The sequence below is a fragment of the Schistocerca gregaria genome, chromosome 1 (assembly GCF_023897955.1).
Source record: "Schistocerca gregaria isolate iqSchGreg1 chromosome 1, iqSchGreg1.2, whole genome shotgun sequence".
NCBI lineage: Eukaryota > Metazoa > Arthropoda > Insecta > Orthoptera > Acrididae > Schistocerca > Schistocerca gregaria.
Window position 1 is genome coordinate 174,797,586 of NC_064920.1, and position 21,692 is coordinate 174,819,277.

At 42.0% G+C, this 21,692-nt stretch overlaps 1 protein-coding gene across 2 annotated transcripts in view; it reads left to right on the forward strand.

Annotated features, from left to right (window-relative positions):
• The window catches only part of LOC126336196 (EGFR adapter protein-like), a 1,052,725-nt gene that overhangs the window by 1,016,889 nt on the left and 14,144 nt on the right, over positions 1–21,692 (forward strand). For both annotated transcript variants that reach the window (XM_049999704.1, XM_049999712.1), the window contains exon 7: positions 17,990–18,202. In XM_049999704.1, coding sequence (XP_049855661.1) covers positions 17,990–18,202 — 213 coding nt within the window. The remainder of the gene's footprint in view (positions 1–17,989; positions 18,203–21,692) is intronic.

A 21,692-nucleotide genomic window follows, 5' to 3' on the forward strand; every position in this document is an offset into this window, starting at 1 on the left:
GAAGTCCTTGATATCAGTTGTATTAGGTATAGATTTACTATTCTAAAATGACATGTGAAAAATTGCGCTGGACCGGTACTCGAGTCCTTATTTCTCTCCTATCGCGACATGCCGTCTTTACCATTTCGACTATCCTTGCACCGTCTCCTGACGTACTCAAACTTCCGTATGCCATATTGTCTGCATTCTCACATCGTAGATCACTGTGTTTTTACCCTGATGCCGGCAATATTACTTGGATTCTCGCATCAGGGGGAACGAGACAACGAGGAATCGAGACCAGTGCTGTTGTGATACTTGCATGGATCTCTAGAAGAAGTGATACAATTGGCGATCCACTGCTGTACAAAAAAATTCTAAAATAACACTTCTGGGCTGAGACGCCGTGGTCTATACATAATACTCTCTCCTGACGTTTCGCCTTCGACTGCGGAAGGCATCCACCAGGGACAACGTGCGAACTGTCCTCGGAGGATGCCTTCCGCAGTCGAAGGCGAAACGTCAGGGGAGAGTTTTATATATGGAGCACAGAATCTCAGCCCGGAAGTGTTATGACAACATCTGCCGTGAAAGCCGACATTCTATGATTCTAAAATACGTTTTTGTCCAATTACTTGAAAATGGCATAAAGTGCGATACCTTGCCGTAGTTAAACAAACAGCAATACACTGAAATGACGGAGTGTTCATTTAAAACTTACTGAATGACTGTTACTCAGCAACACGTAAAACAGTTTTCTAAAATAATTCGTTAGATGCAAATTCCTTTCAAAAATTCATGTAAGTACTTGCTTATAGATTTGGCTGGTTACTCGAAACCGATCGTAATTTTAGAAAAATATGCGATCAAGGCAAAGAATAGAAGTGCTAATTACCACCTGGAAGAAATCGGAGTTCGTAGATGGAACTTGTCGATGGTTTTATCTCTCTGTACATATTCGTACTTCTGTGCAATAAATATTTCCCAACGGTAGATGACCTCGGTTGCAGCATTCTGCATGACGGCCTTTCAGGAAATGTTCGACCTCGAAAATCACGTTGTACTTCTGTAAATGCCTACTACGCAAAGTGTCTTTCATCCGAGGAAGTAGGAACAAGTTCTTGGATGTCATACAAGGGAAATACGGGAGGAAAGGTACAGCTTGATACCCCAAAAAGCAGCGTGTGTGTACATCCTGCGGAGAATGAGCTGGGGTATTGTCATGGAGCGAAAACACCTCCTCGACAACTTACCACGACTTCTAGGAGTCACATTGTTCGGTATTGTGCCCCTGTGACGGTTTTCCCCTTGCGAACACACACTAAATTAATCCCAAAAAATACTCATCATGACCCTTATCGTAGACAGTTGGATCTTCGCATATGAGAATCTACATGGATCCACTGCTTGCCCTTTTTTGCCGTCGTCGCATTAATATACCCAGCGTGGTGGTACGGCATCTGAAGACGTCATCTGGCCTGGACTGACACTGCTGTAACATTTTCGCTGCTTCCTGGACTCACAAGGTTTCTGGATGATTGTGAACAGTCATGGAAACTAGCGGACAGCGATCTTTGTCGTGTTCTAATTGCCGTGTTAGGCGTTGAAAATTGATCCATCGCTGTTTCTCACATTTACCATTAAGGTCCCCATTGCGATAGCAGTTCTTCGAATTCCAGGAAGTTTCAAATCAGCGCATACTTCTCTGCAGAGTAAAAATTATTCTGGAAACGTTCCCTTATGCTGTGGCTAAACCACGCCTCCGCAATATCCGTTCTTTCACGAGTGCTAGTTCCGCAAGGTATGTGGGAAAAGTTTTGAAGTTTGGAACATAGCAGATGAGGTAATTATAGAGGCAAAACTGTTGGGGTAGCTCGTGATTATCTCGGTCAGCACATGTACACGACACTTGTACACGGAAGGCAATGGTCTCAGGTTCGAGTCCTGATCCAGTACACTTCTATTTTCCGAGCATTTTCATGTACCTCGTTCTTTCCGTGAACCATTTGCTAACGGAGCTGGAGAGGAGGAAAACTTCCGTGATACACAATGTACCCTTCGCCACTAACCTTAAGGCGGTTCACAGAGGCAGAGAGACAAACAAAAATTAATTCGAATTCATAATAATATACACCTCGTATGGTCATAGAGTGAAAACTGCTTCAAGTAATAGGTCTTTTCGTAGTTAGTTTTCTGAGAAACAGTTGAGTATGTCGTTCGGAAGTTATGGTTTGATAGGAAACGATCTGTCAGACTATTCATGTCATAGAAATTACGCACTGCACTCATGTTTCCACATTATGCAGTGGTCATAAATATATTCGAACTTCCAACCTGGATTCTTCTGTGTGTATACCAAATCAGATGCATGCCGCCTTTCGTCGTTACGAAGAAAGTGTATTTCAGCATCAACTTTTACATAGTGCACAGACTGCAATAGGCAGCTGCCGTACAGTCGTTGAGTGAATTCTACATCTCCATTGATCCCTGCCGTTGGTGGGGAGGCTTGCGTGACTCAGCGACACTGACAGGCGCACCGTATGTGCTACGACAACGGAGGGATATCTCTGGGAGTTCATACAAACGTGTGGTTCCTGAAGAGGGCAGCAGCCTTTTCAGTAGTTTCAGGGGCAACAGTCTGGATGTTTGACTGATCTGGCCTTGTAACATCAACCAAAACGGCCTTGCTGTGCTGGTACTGCGAACGGCTGAAAGCACGGAGAAACTACAGCCGTAATTTTCCCTAAGGCATGCTACTTTACTATATGGTTAAATGATGATGGCGTCTTCTTGGGTAAAATATTCTGGAGATAAAATATTCCCCCATTCGGATCTTCGGGCGGGGACCACTCAGGAGGACGTCGTTATCATGAGAAACAAAACTGACGTTCTACGCATCTGGTCAGGTGAATACAGGTTTATCAATACGAAATCAAATAACGGTGATGCAGGAGTGAGTTTCATAATGAATAAAAAATAGGAAAGAGGATAAGCGACGACGTACACCAGAGTGAACCCATTATTGTAGCCTAGATAAATACGAAGGCCACGCGTAGCATGATGATATAAGTTTATAAGCCAACTAGCTCAACAGATTAACCCCAAAAAATAATCCCATATGACATTATGAAGTGAAAGTAAGTATAGTATGCCAGCTTTTTCATTTTTATGTCCCATGTGTCTGACATAATTCGCATAGCAAATAGAGATTTGTTTAGACACTGCAGCAGTTCTGTAGTGTGCTCCTCCCAGTTGAATTTATTATCAAGCTGTAATCACCAAGAATTTAATATTGTCCACTTCTTCTACCTGCTTTTCATCATATGTTAAGCATATACTCGTGGGATACCCCTTACAGGTTCTGAACTGGATGTAGTGTGTTTTTTCATCTTTTAGTTACAAAGAATTTGCTAGGAACCGGTGATTAATTTCCACAAATATCCTATAAGCCAATCGTTCTAAGACTACACTTGAGTTGCTATTTATTGCAATGTTTGTGTCATCAGCAAACGTAACAAACTTGAATTTGGTAATGTTACTGATAAAAGGTCATTGATATATACATCAAAAAGTAGGGGCACAAAGATGGAACCTTGTGGGACCCCAACTGTTGTCATTTCCCTGTTGATACATGTCTCTTTCCTAATAACACCCTTTGTTTCCTTCCAGAGATATAAAATTTGAACCATTTTGCAGAATTTCCTGTTACACCATAATATTCTAATTAACTGAAAGGATACTGTGATTTACACTGTCAAATGCTTTTGATAGATCACAAAATAAACCATTGCCTGCAATCTTTTGTCTAATGAATTAAGTACATTTTATGTAAGTGTAGATTGCCTTCTCCATATCAGAGCCCTTTAGAAATCCGAACTGCGACTTTGATAATACGTTATTTGTGATAATATGTTTATAAAGCCAATTGTACATTCCCTTTTCTAAAATTTTTGAGAATGCTGGTAAAAGTGAAATCAAATGGAAATTTGATGTTATTTCTGAATCACCCTTCTTAAAAAGTGGCTTAACATTTCAACCACTCAGAAAATATTCCACTGATAAACGACTGGTTATACAGAGAGCTTAATATGTTACTTGACTCAGAATCACACTTTTTTAATTAACTTTGTTGATATTGCATCATATGCACTGTTTGTTTTTGATTTTAAAGATTTTGCCATGCACACTACCTCTGCTTTGGTAGTGATGGTCAAATTCATATTATGGAAGTTGCTAGCAATGTCTGGTGAGGTATCTCATGGCAGCATCTACAGAATCTAACAATCCCATGTTTCCATTAAAAGTTATAAAACGTTCTGCAGTGCTATACACATGTCACCAATGTAACATTTACTCATAATGCTATTTGCCCCTCTTCATGTGTGGTACTACCAGTCTCCTCCTCCACAGTATCCCATATTGGCTTTATTTTGTAACCTGATATGGCAATCTTTTCCTTGTAATATATTTGCTTTAATGTCCATATTACAATCTCTAAAATTTTGCATTATTTCTTGTAATGTGCCATAGCATCGACATCAGAATTGCTTTGGATTGACAGAGTTTTTTTAATTTTTGTTTTACAAGATACCTCTATTCCTTGAGTAATCCAGGGATTACTTGTAGAATTTGCTGTAACCTTAGTTAGTTTTGGGGGAAAACAGTGTTCAAATAATGTAAGCACTTAATTAGCAAAAGTGTTTTATTTTTCATTAGTGGCATAAGCACTGTCAACATTACTCCAGTGAATTTCTCTGAGGAGGGTCCTAAATTAATCAATTTTTGGCTTATTGATTACCTTTTTGAGTTCAGATTTAACAGGTTTTATATCCTGTTCAGTGTTAATATTTAACAGAAGGAACTGCATGTCATGGTCTGGGAGGCCATTGACTATTGCTTTTGTAATGTACACTCATCATCATCATCATCATCAGTTATCTGCTATAATAGCAGGTCCTTTGCCTCTCCATTTTCTGCAATTCGTTACTTCCTTCTTAAGGCTGCTGTATGTTGTACCGTCAATCATGTCATCCAGTATCTGGAATCTCTTCCTTCCTCGCTTCCTTTTCCCTTCTACATAACCTTCTAAAACTGTTTTTATCAGTCTGTCATTCTTTCTTAATATACGCCCAATCCAATTTCTTTTTCTTCTCATTATTACATCTAGTAACTGTCTTTTCTCTCCCACTCTTCTCAGTACCTATTTATTTTTTACTCTGTCCATCCAACTTAATCTTTCCATCTTCCGCCATGTCCAGATCTCAAAAGCCTCCAGCCTCTCTGTCTTTTTTCCTCATAGTCCATGTTTCAGTGCCATATAGAAGAACACTCCATACAAGACATTTTATGAGTCTCTTTCTGAGTTATCTGTCCAGATCGCTACAGAAGATTCTCCTTTTCTTATAAAACGCCTCTTTTGCCATTGCTATCCTTGTTTTAATTTCTGTGGTGCACTTCCAGTGGGTATCTATATTGCTTCCAGTATACTTAAAATTTTGCACCTGTTCTAGTGTTTCTCCATTCAGCATAATTTTTATTTCCTTGTTTCCTCCTAGTGCCAATACTTGTGTTTTATTTGTGTTTATTTTCATTCCATATTTTTTTCCATTAGTTGCAATGGTGTCCACCAAATCCTGTAATTCTTTTTCCCCTGTGGCTAGAAGGAGCATGTCATCAGCACATCTCAAACACCCTACACTTATTCCTCCAATTTCTACTCCTTTGTCATCTAATGAGCATTGGTCAGTCATATTTTCCAAGTAGAGGTTGAAAAGAGTAGGTGATAAACAGTATCCTTCTCCTACTCCTTTTCCTAGTCTGATCCAGTTTGTATATTCTCCTCTCACTTTAACTGAAACTTTTTGATGAAGATATTATGAGTTTATAAGTCTTCTGGTTTTCCAGTCCACCTCTTTTCCCTCATTAGTCACCAGCTTGTCCCAAACCAAATTGTCAAATGCATTTTCTAAATCGATGAAGCACATATATTGGTCTCTTCCTTTTTCAATAAACCTTTCTCCGAAGATTCGTAGGAGCCCTATTGCATTTCTGGTGCCCGTATTCCGTCTAAAGCCAAACTGCTCCTCGCCGAGATTCTCCTCCATTACTTTTTCAAGTCTTTTATTAACTATTCTTCACATCACTTTGGCTGCATGTGAAATGAGGCTGATTGTCCTGTACTCGCTGCATTTCTTGGTTCCTTGTTTTTTCGCTAATGGAATCATTCCTGTTGTCAGAAAGTCTTCAGGCCATTCACCACTGCCATACATTTTATTATATAACCTCAATATTTATTTTATTCAGTCGTGGTTCAAGCATTTTAGTATTTCTCCCGGTATTGTATCTGTACCTACCGCTTTGACATTTTTCATTGCAGCTATGGCAGACTTTACTTCCATTATGATGGTCGGTCCTTTCTCTTCATCATTTACACAGTTGTGTGATTCAAGTTCCAGAATTTCTGGTTTGCTATTTGTGTCATATATCTCTTTTATATATTCTTCCCATCTCTGGAGGACATCGTCACGATCTTTGTACACTACCTCTTCTTCTTTACTCAAAATTTCCGTAGTAGCACTTCCTGCTCTGTTTTGTTCCCATGTCATAGTCCTTACTCTGTTGTATCGTAAGTCGTATCTTCCCTTCCTGTCCAGTTCTTCAATTTCATCACATTCCTCTTTTAACCATTTTTTCCTAGCCTATTTCTCCTCGCAGTTCATTATTTAACCTTCGGTATATCTTTCTTGCATCTTTAGTGTTCTTGTTTTTTTCAATTTTCTTCTCACATCCACCTTGGAAATCATTTCTTGTGTGACCCATGGTTTTTTTACCTTTTCCCTGTTAAATATCCTATATTTTCCTGCCCTGCTTTAATGATTCCTTCTTTCAGCATATTCCAGTACTCGTTGTCATTATCAGGTGTTTCTTTGTTTCGTAATATCTTTAGATAATCCCGAGACAGCATTCCTGTAATTTGTTCATTGTTGGATCTTATCTCCTCTAAATCCCACTTCTTCACCATGGTCGCCTTCTTTAGTTTTTTCATTCTTATTTCTATTTCTGCCAGAAGTAAGTTGTGGTCACTATTAGTATCTACACCTGGTAATGTGTGCACCTTCTTGATTCAATTGCTGTATCTTTCTTCTACCAGTATAAAATCGATTTTGTTTCTGTATTTGTCCCCTGATTATTTCCAAGTCTAGAGCCTCCTCTTGTGGTTCTTGAACCATGTGTTTGCCGCTTTCAGCTGCCTTTCCCTGCAGAAGTCAATTAACCATTCACCTCTGTCATTTCTTTTCCCAAGACCATGACTGACTACTATGTTTCCCTCTTTCCCTTCTCCCACAATGGCGCTCCAGTCTCCCATTACTATTTTGCAGCATTTTTTATTTTCGTCCATTATTCTCTCCATTACAATGTACGTTTCCTATACAATTTGGTCATCATGTTCTGAAGTTGGCATATACACCTGGAGAATCAGTAAATCTTTTTGTGCTCCTTTCAGCCTTACGCTAATAACCCGGTCATCTGCATAGTCTACATATTCCACACATTTAGCCAATTCCTTTGTCATAATCATTCCTACTCCATTAATTCCTTTTACGTCTTCTCCTGAGTAGTAGAATACATATTCATCTGACTGCAACTCCTACGAGGTCCATGTGATTCTTTTCCATCTCTCTTTTAAGGTTTTCTAGTTTTCCTGCTTGTAGCAGAGTTCTGACATTCCAGGTACCAATCCTCGTTTTGATTTTTTGCCTCCTTTCAAGTTGTCCCCACCGGAGGTCCGAATGGGGGACTATTTTACCTCCGGACACTGATTTAACATGAGAGGAAGCCAATTTTTGTGCATAAATTGGAGACTGCATTATGCAGGGAAGATAATCTGCGGTGGTATTCCGTTGCCTTCCGCAGTTCTGAAGGCCACCCCTAAAATGGGATAGAGACGCCTTTTGCAGCCGCCCGCTCCGGGTCAGACGCTGCATGAGAAGTATAGGTAGGAAAATGAAAGACTCCTAGCCCTCGGAACCTAATAGCGTCAGGGTCGGAAAATAACAAGAGCTGGCCGAGGGTGGACAGATAGGCAAGATAAAAGTGAGGAGCCTGGCATAAGTAAGTGTAAGCAATGCCAGAACTCAGCTTGGGGCCCAGTGGTAACCAGCCACGTATCACTAGGTGTGACTCCCTGAGGGAGTGGCCATTAAAATTGCTACACCAAGAAGAAATGCAGATGATAAACGGGTATTCATTGGACAAATATATTATACTAGAACTGACATGTGATTACATTTTCACGCAATTTGGGTGCATAGATCCTGAGAAATCAGTACACGGAACAACCACCTCTGGCCGTAATAACGGCCTTAATACGCCTGTGCATTGAGTCAAACAGAGCTTGGATGGCGTGTACAGGTACAGCTGCCTATGCAGCTTCAACACGACACCAAGTTCAACAAGAGTAGTGACTGGCGTATTGTGAAGAGCCAGTTGCTCGGCGACCATTGACCGGACATGTTAAATTGGTGAGAGATGTGGAGAATGTGCTGGCCAGAGCAGCAGTCGAACGTTTTCTGTATCCAGAAAGGTCCGTACAGGACCTGCAACATGCGGTGGCGCATTATCCTGCTGAAATGTAGGGATTCGCAGGGATGGAATGAAGGTTAGAGCCACGTGTGGTGGTGACGGAGACGTGTAACCAATAGCACCCTCATACCATCACGCCAGTATGGCGATGACGAATATACGCTTCCAATGTGCGTTAATACCAATGTCGCCAAACATGGATGCAACTATCATGATGCTGTAAAAGGAATGTGGATTCATCCGAAAAAATGACGTTTTGCCATTCGTGCACACAGGTTCGTCGCTGAGTACACCATCGCAAGCGCTCCTGTTTGTGATGCACCGTCAGGGGTAACCGCAGCCATGGCCTCAGAGCTGATAGTCCATGCTGCTGCAAACTTCGTCGAACTGTTCGTGAAGATGGTTGTTGTCTTGCAAACGTCCCCATCTGTTGACTCAGGGATCGAGACGTGGCTGCACGATCCATTACAGCCATGCGGATAAGATGCCTGTCACCTCGACTGCTAGTGATACGAGGCCGTTGGGATCCAGCACGGCGTTCCGTATTACCCTCCTGAACCCAGCGATTTCATTTCTGCTAACAGTCATTGGATCTCGACCGACGCTAGAAGCAATGACTCGATACGATAAACCGCAATCCCGATAGGCTGCAATCCGACCTTTATCAAAGTCGGAAACGTGATGGTACGCATTTCTCCTCCTTACTCGAGGCATCACAACAACGTTTCACCAGGCAACGCCGGTCAACTGCTGTTTGTGTATGAGAAATCGGTTGGAAACTTTCCTGACGTCATGTTCGTGGTGTAGCAATTTTCATGGCCAGTAGTGTAATTTTGTTCATTGGACTTTTCTATAAAGATATTATCAATGGCTGCTTCTGAGCAATTGGCTATCCTAATTATTAACATTATTCAGGTAGTGAAGGGAGACGAAAATTTAATAGTAATGGGTGACTGGAATTCGAGTGTAGGAAAAGGGAGAGAAGGAAACATAGGAGTTGAATATGCATTGGGGCTCAGAAATGAAAGAGGAAGCCGCCTAGTAGAATTTTGCACAGAGCACAACTTAATCATAGCTAACACTTGGTTTAAGAATCATGAAAGAAGGTTGTATACATGGAAGAACCCTGGAGATACTAAAAGGTATCAGATAGATTATATAATGGTAAGACAGAGATTTAGGAACCAGGTTTTAAGTTGTAAGACATTTCCAGGGGCAGATGTGGACTCTAACCACAATCTATTGGTTATGACCTGTAGATTAAAACTGAAGAAATTGCAAAAATGTGGGAAATTAAGGAGATGGGACCTGGATAAACTGAAAGAACCAGAGGTTGTACAGAGTTTCAGGGAGAGCATAAGGGGACAATTGACAGGAATAGGGGAAAGAAATACAGTAGAAGAAGAATGGGTAGCTCTGAGGGATGAAGTAGTGAAGGCAGCAGAGGATAAAGTAGGTAGAAAGACGAGGGCTGCTAGAAATCCTTGGGTAACAGAAGAAATATTGAATTTAATTGATGAAAGGAGAAAATATAAAAATGCAGTAAATGAAGCAGGGAAAAAGGAATACAAACGTCTCAAAAATGAGATCGACAGGAAGTGCAAAATGGCTAAGCAGGGATGGCTAGAGGACAAATGTAAGGATGTAGAAACTTATCTCACTAGGGGTGAGATAGATACTGCCTACAGGAAAATTAAAGAGACATTTGCAGAGAAGAGAACCACGTGTATGAATATCAAGAGCTCAGATGGGAACCCAGTTCTAAGCAAAGAAGGGAAGGCAGAAAGGTGGAAGGAGTATATAGAAGGTTTATACAAGAGCGATGTACTTGAGGACAATATTATGGAAATGGAAAACGATGTAGATGAAGACGAAATGGGAGATTCGATACTGTGTGAAGAGTTTGACAGAGCACTGAAAGACCTGAGTCGAAACAAGGCCCCCGGAGTAGACAACATTCCATTAGAACTACTGACGGCCTTGGGAGAGCCAGTCATGACAAAACTCTACCAGCTGGTGAGCAAGATGTATGAGACAGGCGAAATACCCTCAGACTTCAAGAAGAATATAATAATTCCAATCCCAAAGAAAGCATGTGCTGACAGATGTGAAAATTACCGAACTATCAGTTTAATAAGTCACAGCTGCAAAATACTAACGCGAATTCTTTACAGACGAATGGAAAAACTGGTAGATGCGGACCTCGGGGAGGATCAGTTTGGATTCTGTAGAAATGTTGGAACACGTGAGGCAATACTGACCTTACGACTTACCTTAGAAGAAAGATTAAGAAACGGCAAACCTACGTTTCTAGCATTTGTAGACTTAGAGAAAGCTTTTGACAATGTTGACTGGAATACTCTTTTTCAAATTCTAAAGGTGGCAGGGGTAAAATACAGGGAGCGAAAGGCTATTTACAATTTGTACAGAAACCAGATGGTAGTCATAAGAGTCGAGGGGCATGAAAAGGAAGCAGTGGTTGGGAAAGGAGTGAGACAGGGCTGTAGCCTCTCGCCGATGTTATTCAATCTGTATATTGAGCAAGCAGTAAAGGAAACAAAAGAAAAATTTGGAGTAGGTATTAAAATTCATGGAGAAGAAGTAAAAACTTTGAGGTTCGCCGATGACATTGTAATTCTGTCAGAGACGGCAAAGGACTTGGAAGAGCAGTTGAACGGAATGGACAGTGTCTTGAAGGGAGGATATAAGATGAACATCAACAAAAGCAAAACGAGGATAATGGAATGTAGTCAAATTAAATCGGGTGATGCTGAAGGAATTAGATTAGGAAATGAGACATTTAAAGTAGTAAAGGAGTTTTGCTATTTAGGAAGTAAAATAACTGATGATGGTCGAAGTAGAGAGGATATAAAATGTAGATTGGCAATGGCAAGGAAAGCGTTTCTGAAGAAGAGAAATTTGTTAACATCAAATATAGATTTATGTATCAGGAAGTCGTTTCTGAAAGTATTTGTTTGGAGTGTAGCCATGTATGGAAGTGAAACATGGACGATAACTAGTTTGGACAAGAAGAGAATAGAAGCTTTCGAAATGTGGTGCTACAGAAGAATACTGAAGATAAGGTGGATAGATCACGTAACTAATGAGGAGGTGTTGAATAGGATTGCGGAGAAGAGAAGTTTGTGGCACAACTTGACTAGAAGAAGGGATTGGTTGGTAGGACATGTTTTGAGGCATCAAGGGCTCACAAATTTAGAATCGGAGGGCAGCGTGGAGGGTAAAAATCGTAGAAGGAGACCGAGAGATGAGTACACTAAGCAGATTCAGAAGGATGTAGGTTGCAGTAGGTACTGGGAGATGAAGAAGCTTGCACAGGATAGAGTAGCATGGAGAGCTGCATCAAACCAGTCTCAGGACTGAGGACAACAACAACAACAACATTGTGGGAATTAAGTTCAATGCTAACTCAACTACTTTTGTATTAGGAGAGGCTTTAAGGAAATCTGCATTGAAGTAGCCAGCAACCGCTATTTCTTTGCTTTTGGTTGTAAAATGGGGCAGTGCGGCTTCATGGTGGTTTATGAAGTGATTAAAGTCACCTGCATGTATTTGATATACACTTAATATTATGAAGGGTGTTTTGTGAAATTCTACTCCTGTTGCACATGCTTCCATATGCTTTTCTAGGCCAAATTTATGAATATCTATGTTCTTAAATTTATGACAGTTCCTGATGAATATGGCACCTCCTCCTTTCTCCATTTCTACTCTACAAATGTGCGATGTTAACCTAAATCCTGTAACACTTTGAAGTTGTATACCAGTGAGACAGATTATGTCAGCTGGGTTTAAGGACTCTAATTCAACTATGCAGATAATCAATTCATTAATTTTATTTCTCAGTCCTCGAATATTTTGATGTAATAATGATAGCTAACATTTCATATTGACTAAGTTAAAATTGGGGCAAGTTGCAATTTCTGATGATTGTTGGAAATTCTTAACTAACAGCTGTTTATGCTGATGTAATAAACTAGAATTATGGAAAATTTCGAGTAGAAATTAAAATTCAGGGAAAAGAAATAAAAAGACTTGTAGTTTGCTGACGACATTTTACTTTTGTCTGAGACATCTAAGGACGTGGAAGATCAACTGAACGGAATGGACAGTGCTAAATAATTGATGATCGACGAAGTAGAGACGATATGAAAGGCATACTGGAAATGTCAAGAAAAACGTTTCTGAAGACGATAAATTTATTAACACCGAGTATAGATTTAAGTGGCAGGAAGTCTTTTCTGAAAGTATCTGTATGGAGTGTATAAATGTATGGAAATGAAACATGGGCGATAAACAGTTTAGACAGGAATCGAATAGAAACTCTCGAAATGTTGTGCTACAGAAGAATGCTGCAGATTTGATGGGTAGATCACGAAACTAATGAGGAAGTACTGAACAGAACTGGGGGAGAAGAGGAATTTATCGCACTATTTGACTAGAAGAATGTCTCCTTTGGTAGGCATCAAGGGCTCACCAATTTAGTACTGAAGGGAAGTGTGGAGGGTTACAATCATGTAGTTATTAGGAGATAAATAGGCTCACACAGGATAGAGTAGCATGAAGAGCTGCATGAAACCAGTCTCGGGACTGAAGACCACAACAGAAACAACATCTACATTTACATACATACTCCACAAGCCACCATACGCTCCATGGCGTACGGAACATTGTTACGATACTGGAGAGACGATTCTTAGGTACTGACAGCTAATTAGAGTCTTTGATTACCCAGCGACCAGAGGAACCTATCCAATGATAGGCTGCGCTTGTGCTGGTAGCCGCACAGCAAGGCTAACGCTCGCGCGTGAGTTTTCTGCGTGTAGCTGGTGCTGTTATTTCGCTTTGTTTAAGTAGACGTCTGTTTCTTAATTATTTGGTTACTGTCATTTTTTTGTCTTTATTCACTTCAGTTTCATTTGAAACCGTGTCCAGTGCGACGCCTGGTGCACAGTCAACATATGAAGGAAAACGGAAGGATAAAAGGAGGATAAAAACCTGCTGCACAGCTCAGCTTGAGGATTCGTGTGTACAGTAAGGCTCGGATTTCAGAAGAAATGGTGATCCCTTGTTTGGTATTGGTATGTTTGCAAAGAGAACTGCAACAGCTATGAAAGTAAGCCAAACACTGACGTAACGATAGGGGAAGAACAATACAAAACAGACTGTGATGTGACTGGCCCAATGAGGTCGTTGTCATATATACATGGTGATATTACAAACTTAAAAGGATGGAGGGGAGGGGTAGATGTATGTTAAAGTAAAGGACCCTGATCGTGGAAGGATCGTGTCGAAAGCAGTAAGCGAAAATCGTTCTGATAATGCACATACCGGCACTGTTGCTGGGAAGGTTGTAGGTAGGCAACGTTCAGAGGGGTTAGTATGACCTAAAACAAGAAAAAAATCTCTAGTAAATATGAACTCCATAACGCACACCTTGAGAGCTATGCGCACTTGGCCATCTTCGACACCGTGAAATACATCTCTTGTACTGCAAGCTCTTTGGTTTCCCTATTTTTGGAATAGGTAATATGGACTAAAAGAAAGAAAAGTGAGCAAAGAAGGAAAAATCAGCAGTAAATATGGGCTCTCAAGTTGTATGTCCACTTGTTTAGTAGAAGAGATGGTGCCTTACGTGAAACGTACATTGGCGGCAGTCGAATTGCTCCGCAGTTAGCTTCAGATGCCGATTCTCACAACTTTCGTCTCAGAGATTCGTAAAAAGGACATCTAATTGCCTCGATGTGTTCGTTTAATCTGACCATTTGGGGATCCCAAAGGCTCCGGCAATGCTCAAGAATAGGTCGTACTATTGTTTTGTATGCGGTCACCTTCATGTATCAGCCGCACTTTCATAACATTCTGGCAATAAAGGAAGACGACCATTCCCTTCTCCTACTACTGACCTTACGTGTGAGGTTCTGTAGTCCTGTCACACTTCCTTGGGGCTCTCAAGTCTGCCGCGCGGGGTAGCCGTTCGGTCTCAGGTGTCTTGCCACGGTTCGCGCGACTCCTCAGCCAGTGGTTCGAGTCCTCCGTCGGGCATGGAAGTGTGTGTGTTGTCATTAGCGTAAGTTAGTTTAAGTTAGATTAAATAGTACGTAAGCCTATCACAGTATCAAACGCTTTTTGGAAATCTAAGAATATATATACTTCCAGTTACTCTCCATCCAAGGTTCGCGGTTTGTCATGTGGTAAAACAGAAAGCTGAGATTCGCACGATGAACTGAGACTATGTTCAGGAATTCTGCAGTATATCGATGTTAAGGATATTGGTCTGCGAATCTGACGATGCACTCATTTACACTTCTTATTGGTATTTGCATGAGTCACCTTCGCTTTTTTCCAGTTGCTTGGTAGTTTCCATGGGGTGAGAGATTCGCGATAAATCCTAGATTAGTAAAGGGTCAATGCCGCAGAGTACTCTGTGGAAACCGAATTAAGATTCCATTCTGACCCGGAGACTTATTTGTTTTCAACATTTTCTGTTGCTTCTCTGCTGCAGGGATGCCTATTTGTTTTGTAAATAATAGATTTCAGCTATCGGTCGTCCTTTGGAATTTGCATTGGCAGATCTAGATTACAGCTAGAAACTAGCTCGGACTTCATTCACAGTTCAGATATGCGTTGTATCTAATAAAAATATTCATGTAGTAAAACAAGCCTTACTTAATGAGCATCAGTAGGCGATTTAATAGTACTGTCTCTCCACATTATGCAAGCCAGAAATTTCACCATTTTGAAATGCAATTGTAATTGCTTAATATTCCAGTTTAAGGATACTTCAACTCAGTGAAGACAAGGCAATAATTACCAATCACACACAAATTCTGGCTTGTAGTTTCCAACAGATTTTATGTAGCAATTGCTTGACAACAGCAAACTGCTTTACCCCAGAATAAAATACATAATTGCGCAAAATTTGAAACATTACTAAAAAGACAAAATTTCTATGGGTGTCAAAGCCAACAACAAACAATAATAAATTTACAACCCTTTTTACATAAATCTTAAGAACCATGCAAACAATAAATGGTGTACCGAGAAAAACTTCCACAGAAGCAGGATAACTTTTAAGATATAACAGCAGGAACAACTCCCAATTTCTTTCTCAGTAAGACATTAGTAACCAAGTACAACGAAAGACATCTTTCAGGTATTGCAAAATTTCAGTAACAAGAAATGGCATATCAGAGGTGCGCGACAACTACAACTCAGATCGAGTCTGAATGAAAGGAACGGTGAAGAAGGAAAGATGAATGCCTCGGCGTCACTTGAAAAAATAATAAGATACTTAAATTAATTCTACTGGTAAACACAGCGACCGCGCTATCGATTTCAATTCAAACTGGCCGCCGCCAAGGCGTCGTCCCCCAGTTAAACGACCAGCTACAAAGGACTATGCGCACCGCTGATTATACCACTGAAATGACAACATTCAACAACACAGCAATTGGCAGTATCCTGGGTAACACAATCCTTCTAACATCAGGAAAATTTCAAAACAGGAATACAATTACTCTTTGCAGCCAGTTTAATTCCTTTTCAATCACTCTCTACAACAACAGCTCACCCTCCCCTTGTACAGGAGCCTTAATACGTAAAAATTCACCGTAAGAACACTGCAGAATGTGTAGAAACAAGAACACATACTCTGTCTATCTTTCTAAATAACAGTTACATACAAGGAGAAAGACAATGTCATAAATCTCTTAATTTTAGAAAAGAGAGCCACTATAGGTGGATTAAAATTAGTAGCAAAAGGCAGAGATAAGTGCCAGAAAATCAAACCTGTAGGCGTGCAAAGGCACCCACTTATATATACACTCCTTGCCAGTATCTCAAGTGCGTCCAAAACAGCCAAACCACTAATCAGTAAGTTGTGCATCAGTGGCCAACACGATACAGGTAACATGGGCGTCCAAACACTGGGAGAGCTCTTAACTTCAAAAAAAAAAAAAAAAAAAAAAGGCTCTGAGCACTATCGGGCTTAACATCTATGGTCATCAGTCCCCTAGAACTAAGAACTACTTAAACCTAACTAACCTAAGGACAACACACAACACCCAGCCATCACGAGGCAGAGAAAATCCCTGACCCCGCAGGGAACCGAACCCGGGAATCCGGGCGTGGGAAGCGAGAACGCTACCGCACGGCCACGAGATACTGGCAGCCCTTAACTGCCAACAGCACTAAATTCAATATACATGCATACAGCAGGACTTTAAGAACCTGAATAACGTATTTGATTGCAGGCTCATACATCCGAAAGCCGCTTTCAAATGTTGACATCGTTTAGCAGCACAGATGAGACGATCGACATCTCACTAGACGCAGTACACACTCCCGACCGCATGCACGTCTCCGTCTGTAGCCCCAGTGCCTACGTGACAGAAAGAGGCAGAGCATGCGCAAAGAGAGACCACCGACAAACAGACTGCACACCGGAGTGCCAACCAACCGACCAAAACCAGCGCTCCCCCTCCCCCCCGCGACGTACGCTTAAATAGTGAAAAGCCACCAAAGAGGAAAACCGCGGCCATGCGATGCAGAGTCGATCGCAGAGATCTTAAATGAAGACAGAGAAGTGACTGACGCCAACGGCGTCACGTATGACGCCATTTGAAAAGACAACACGCAACGCTAGAGCTCCGAAAAGCCTTTAAATACAGGTATTATCACAAGTTCCTGCTTAATGTTTGTTTTTATAAAATATGTACCAAAAGTAAAGAAATTAATAATAAATCAACCCGATAGGGGCAACTTGCAGCATTGTGCGACATCCAGAATGAGATTTTCACTCTGTAGTGGAGTGTGCGCTGATATGAAACTTCCTGGCAGATTAAATCTGTATACCGGACCGAGACTCGAACTCTGGACCTTTGCCTTTCACGGGCAAGTGCACTACCATCTGCGCTACCCAAGCACGACTCATCCCCTTTACTTCTGCCTTTCTTTCAGGAGTGCTAGTTCTGTAGAGTTCGCAGGAGAGCTTCTGTAAAGTCTGGAAGGTAGGATACGAGATACTGGCAGAAGTAAAGCTGTGAGGGCGGAGCGTGAGTCGTGTTTGGGTAGCTCAGTTGGTAGAGCACTTGCCAGCGAAAGGGAAAGGTCCGAGTTCGAGTCTCGGTCCGGCACACAGTTTTGATCTGCCAGGAAATTTTCATTGTGCGACATGTTGGTTTTGTAAACAGTTTGGCAACACCATACCAAAGTTGTAACCTTTGATAGTGAAAAAATGTATTAACACAATGAAACGGAAATTTTGATATCAACACCGTCTCTTTATTGAACTGAGAATTGAAAACATCCCGTCTTCCCTGTCAGTTCGTCGATGTCTGTACTCCCATGCTCCCTTCCTGGCACGGTCGCCACACATTGTTAATGGGTGGCCCCTGGATGTCGACAGCCCGCCGCATGCACGGACGCCACCGCCGACGCCAGAGAAGCGCGCGCCGGTGGCGACGCCGCGCCACGCCCCCCAGCTGAGCGGCGGCAGCAGCAGCTCCGACGGCTGGGCGTCGCCGCCGCCGCCGCTGCCGGAGCGACAGGACAGCCTCGCCAGGAGGCCGGAGGCAGAGCAGCTACTCTCTGCGCCCTGGTTCCAGGCCGGCATCCCCAGGTCAGTAACCACCAATCACTGCGTACTAATGGACCGAACCAAAAACTACTGTTCCTCCTGTTACACAACTGGAATATCAGTTATAGAAGTGGCCCAAATACTAAATGGTACTTACTCACATACTGTGTTCTCTTGCACAACTGAGTGAAACTCTGTGGTCTCTGTTGACCTTTATTTCTCCATGGCTGTGACGAAAATGCAGCATTACATTTGTGGGCACAACTAGTCACGTAATATTACACTAAAGCGCCAAAGAAACTGGTATAGGCATGCGTATTCAAATGCAGACATATGTATACAAGCAAAGTATAGCGCTGCGGTCGGCATCGCCTAATGCGACAAGTGTCTGCCGCAGTTGTTAGATCGGTTACTGCTGCTTCAATGGCAGGTTATCAAGATTTAAATGAATTTCAACGTGATGCTACAGCCGGCGTACGAGCGATGGGACAGAGCATCTCCGAGGTAACGATGAAGTGGGGATTTTCCCGTACGACCATTTCACGAGTGTACCGTGAATATCAGGAATATGGTATAGCATCAAACATCAACTCTCCGACATCAGTGTGGCTGAAAAAAGATCGTACAAGATCGAGACCAACGAGGACTGAAAAGAAAAGTTCAGCGTAACAGACGGGCAACTATTCCCCAGATTATTGCAGATTTCAATGCTGAGCCATCAACAAGTGTCAGCGTGCGAACCATTCAACGAAACATCATCGATATGCGCTTTCCGTGCAGAAGGCCCACTCGTGTACCCTCGATGACTGCACGACTCAAAGCTTTAGACGTCGCTTGAGCCTGTCAACACCGACATTGGACTTTCGGTGATGGAAACAGGCTGCCTGGTCGAATGAGTCTCGTTTCGAGTTGTATCGAATGGATGGACGTGTACGGGTATGGAGACAACCTCATGAATGCACGGACCCTGCATGTCAGCAGGGGACAGCTCAAGCTGATGCAGGCTCTGTAACGGTGTGGGGCGCGTGCAGTTGGAGTGATATGCGACCTCTGATACGTCTAGATACGACTGTGACAGGCGACGCGTACATAATCATCTTGTTTGGTCACTTGCATCCATTCATGCCCATTGTCAGTTCCGACGGATTTGGGCGATACTGGCAGGACAATGCGACACCCATCACGCCCAGAATTGCTACAAAGTTACTTCAGGAATACTCCTCTGGGTGTAAGCACTTCCGTTGGCCACCAAACTCACCAAACATGAACAGTATTGAGCATATTTTAGATGCCTTGCAACGTGCTGTTTAGAAGAGATCTCCAGCCCTTCGTAGTCTTGCGAATTTACGGACAGCTCGGCAGGATTCATGGTGTCAGTTCCAGCACTATATATTCTAAAGAACAGACACCATTGATGACCTGCAGTCGTCTAGAACGAAATTAGAATATTATATTAATACCTTCAGCTACTGACGGACGTTGATATATATCAACGGGGGCAGGTGAAAATGTGTGTCCCGACGGGGACTCGGGATCTCTTGCTTACATGGCAGACGCTATATCCATCTGAGCCACCGAGGGCACAGAGGACAGTGCGACTGCAGGGACTATCTCGCCCGCGGCTCCCGCGAGACCCACATTGTCACCTTGTATGTCCACAAACTACATTCGTAGTATCCCTATCCAACACGCTCATTACTCGTGGAAGACATTCTTACCAAGTCCCGTAAGAGTTCGGGAAATATGTGTGCATCCGCACTGAGAAAGAAGGTCACGGCCGGTATTGACAGAACGATATGCTTATATTGATATGGTGTCTGTTCTTTCGTACATGTCCAGTGCCGGTATGAATATTCCTGCATTGATATTCAAGCCAAACGGGAGAACCTTGAAATGATAACTTCTTCCGGCATATACAAATGCAGTGTACTTTCTCGACTCTACATGTAACTTGACCTGCCAGTATGAATCACAAAAATAGATTGTTGTAAAATACTTGACTTCATTGAACTTTTGGATCAACTCATCTATATTTTCTGGGAGAGTACATTTTGGTACAATAATTACACGAACATAGATTACAAGACATAGCTTTCCACTTAGTTTCGGCACAACGAGAAATGGACTGCATTGCGTTGTTTCCAAAGAACGGGATTAGATTCCAATCTAACATCATCTGTATTTCGTGGTCAACTGCATTGCGTTGTTTCCAAGGCACGGCATATAAACTATGGCAGCATGTTCTGTGTGGCTTCACATTCAAATGACGTGTATAACGCTTAATGATACTGGGTTGTTATTCAAACACTCTCATGTACTTACTTAATAGGATCGACATTTCTGTCCTACGCTCATCTTCAAGGTACTCTGAAACGCTCAACGTCTGTTTTATCTTTTCGGATATTTCCATTACTTGGATGACTTTAATCAAACTTGTTTTGCATTGCCGGCGCTCTTACATTATCAATTGCATCTTTGCCCCTCTGCAGTATCTTCCATGTTTTCCTTCTTTCCGTAGCAAATTTACCTGGGCTAGGACTCCGTCGATCCAAAAATTTACTTTTCCTGTAGAGAAGTCTAATTTTGCGTCCTTCTACCGGAGAGTTTGTAATCACAGAACACAGTCGACTATTAATTTATCCAGTACTAGGAACGATAATTTTATCGCAGCTAGATCCAATTTTAGCATCGTCTGTGTCTTCAGAGGTTGTGATCACGTACCAAACGCTCCTAGTATTTTACAATGATGCGCAGTAAATGTCGCTAACGGGGGTTTTCTTCATTATTTTATTAAATAATTATGCGCCCGTATCCAGAACTACCGTTACTGGAATACCCTATATTTCAACTTTCCTTCCAGAAATGTGTTCCGGTGAGTATTCCTCCACACATTTAGTTGTGTCAGCACAAAGCTCCTCTTCCATTAATCTTCCTTCGTTGTACCTCACATTTTTACATTCTACTCATAGCCCCTATACCTTTTCTCGACCGCTCCACCGGGGCACGATTCGGGCGGAATCAGTTTTCCGACCGCGACTCATTTGCTTTAACTGCACGTTATATCACCTCTGTAATAACTGGTGTTTGTTGCCTCCAGTCATTATCCACCGGCACAGAAGATTGTGTCTGGCTATTATTGTTTTGCCAATTCGTAGGATTCATGTTCACATTATAACCTGGATCGTACCTTCTGTCGTGTCGATTCTGTCTGTTTTTCCTGTATCTGAAATTGTTTCCATTACCGCTACGCGGATTATGAAGTTGGTCGTAATTATTGCAGTGCGGTGGAGCGCGATTTGCATTTGTCTCTTGAATCACCTGATTGATCGCTCAATTGCCATAAGCATTATTCGACTGCGAGGACGCGCTATAACTGGTCTTGCCCTAATACTCGATCTTCTTGGATCAAATCAATCGAGTCCAAGACTGACATGAATCCTTTTAAATTCTCCACCGATGCGTGAATTAACTTCTCTCTCGCCACAGCCAGAAGTTTCACCTTCAATGTCCGCAGAATATCTTTGTGCGTTAT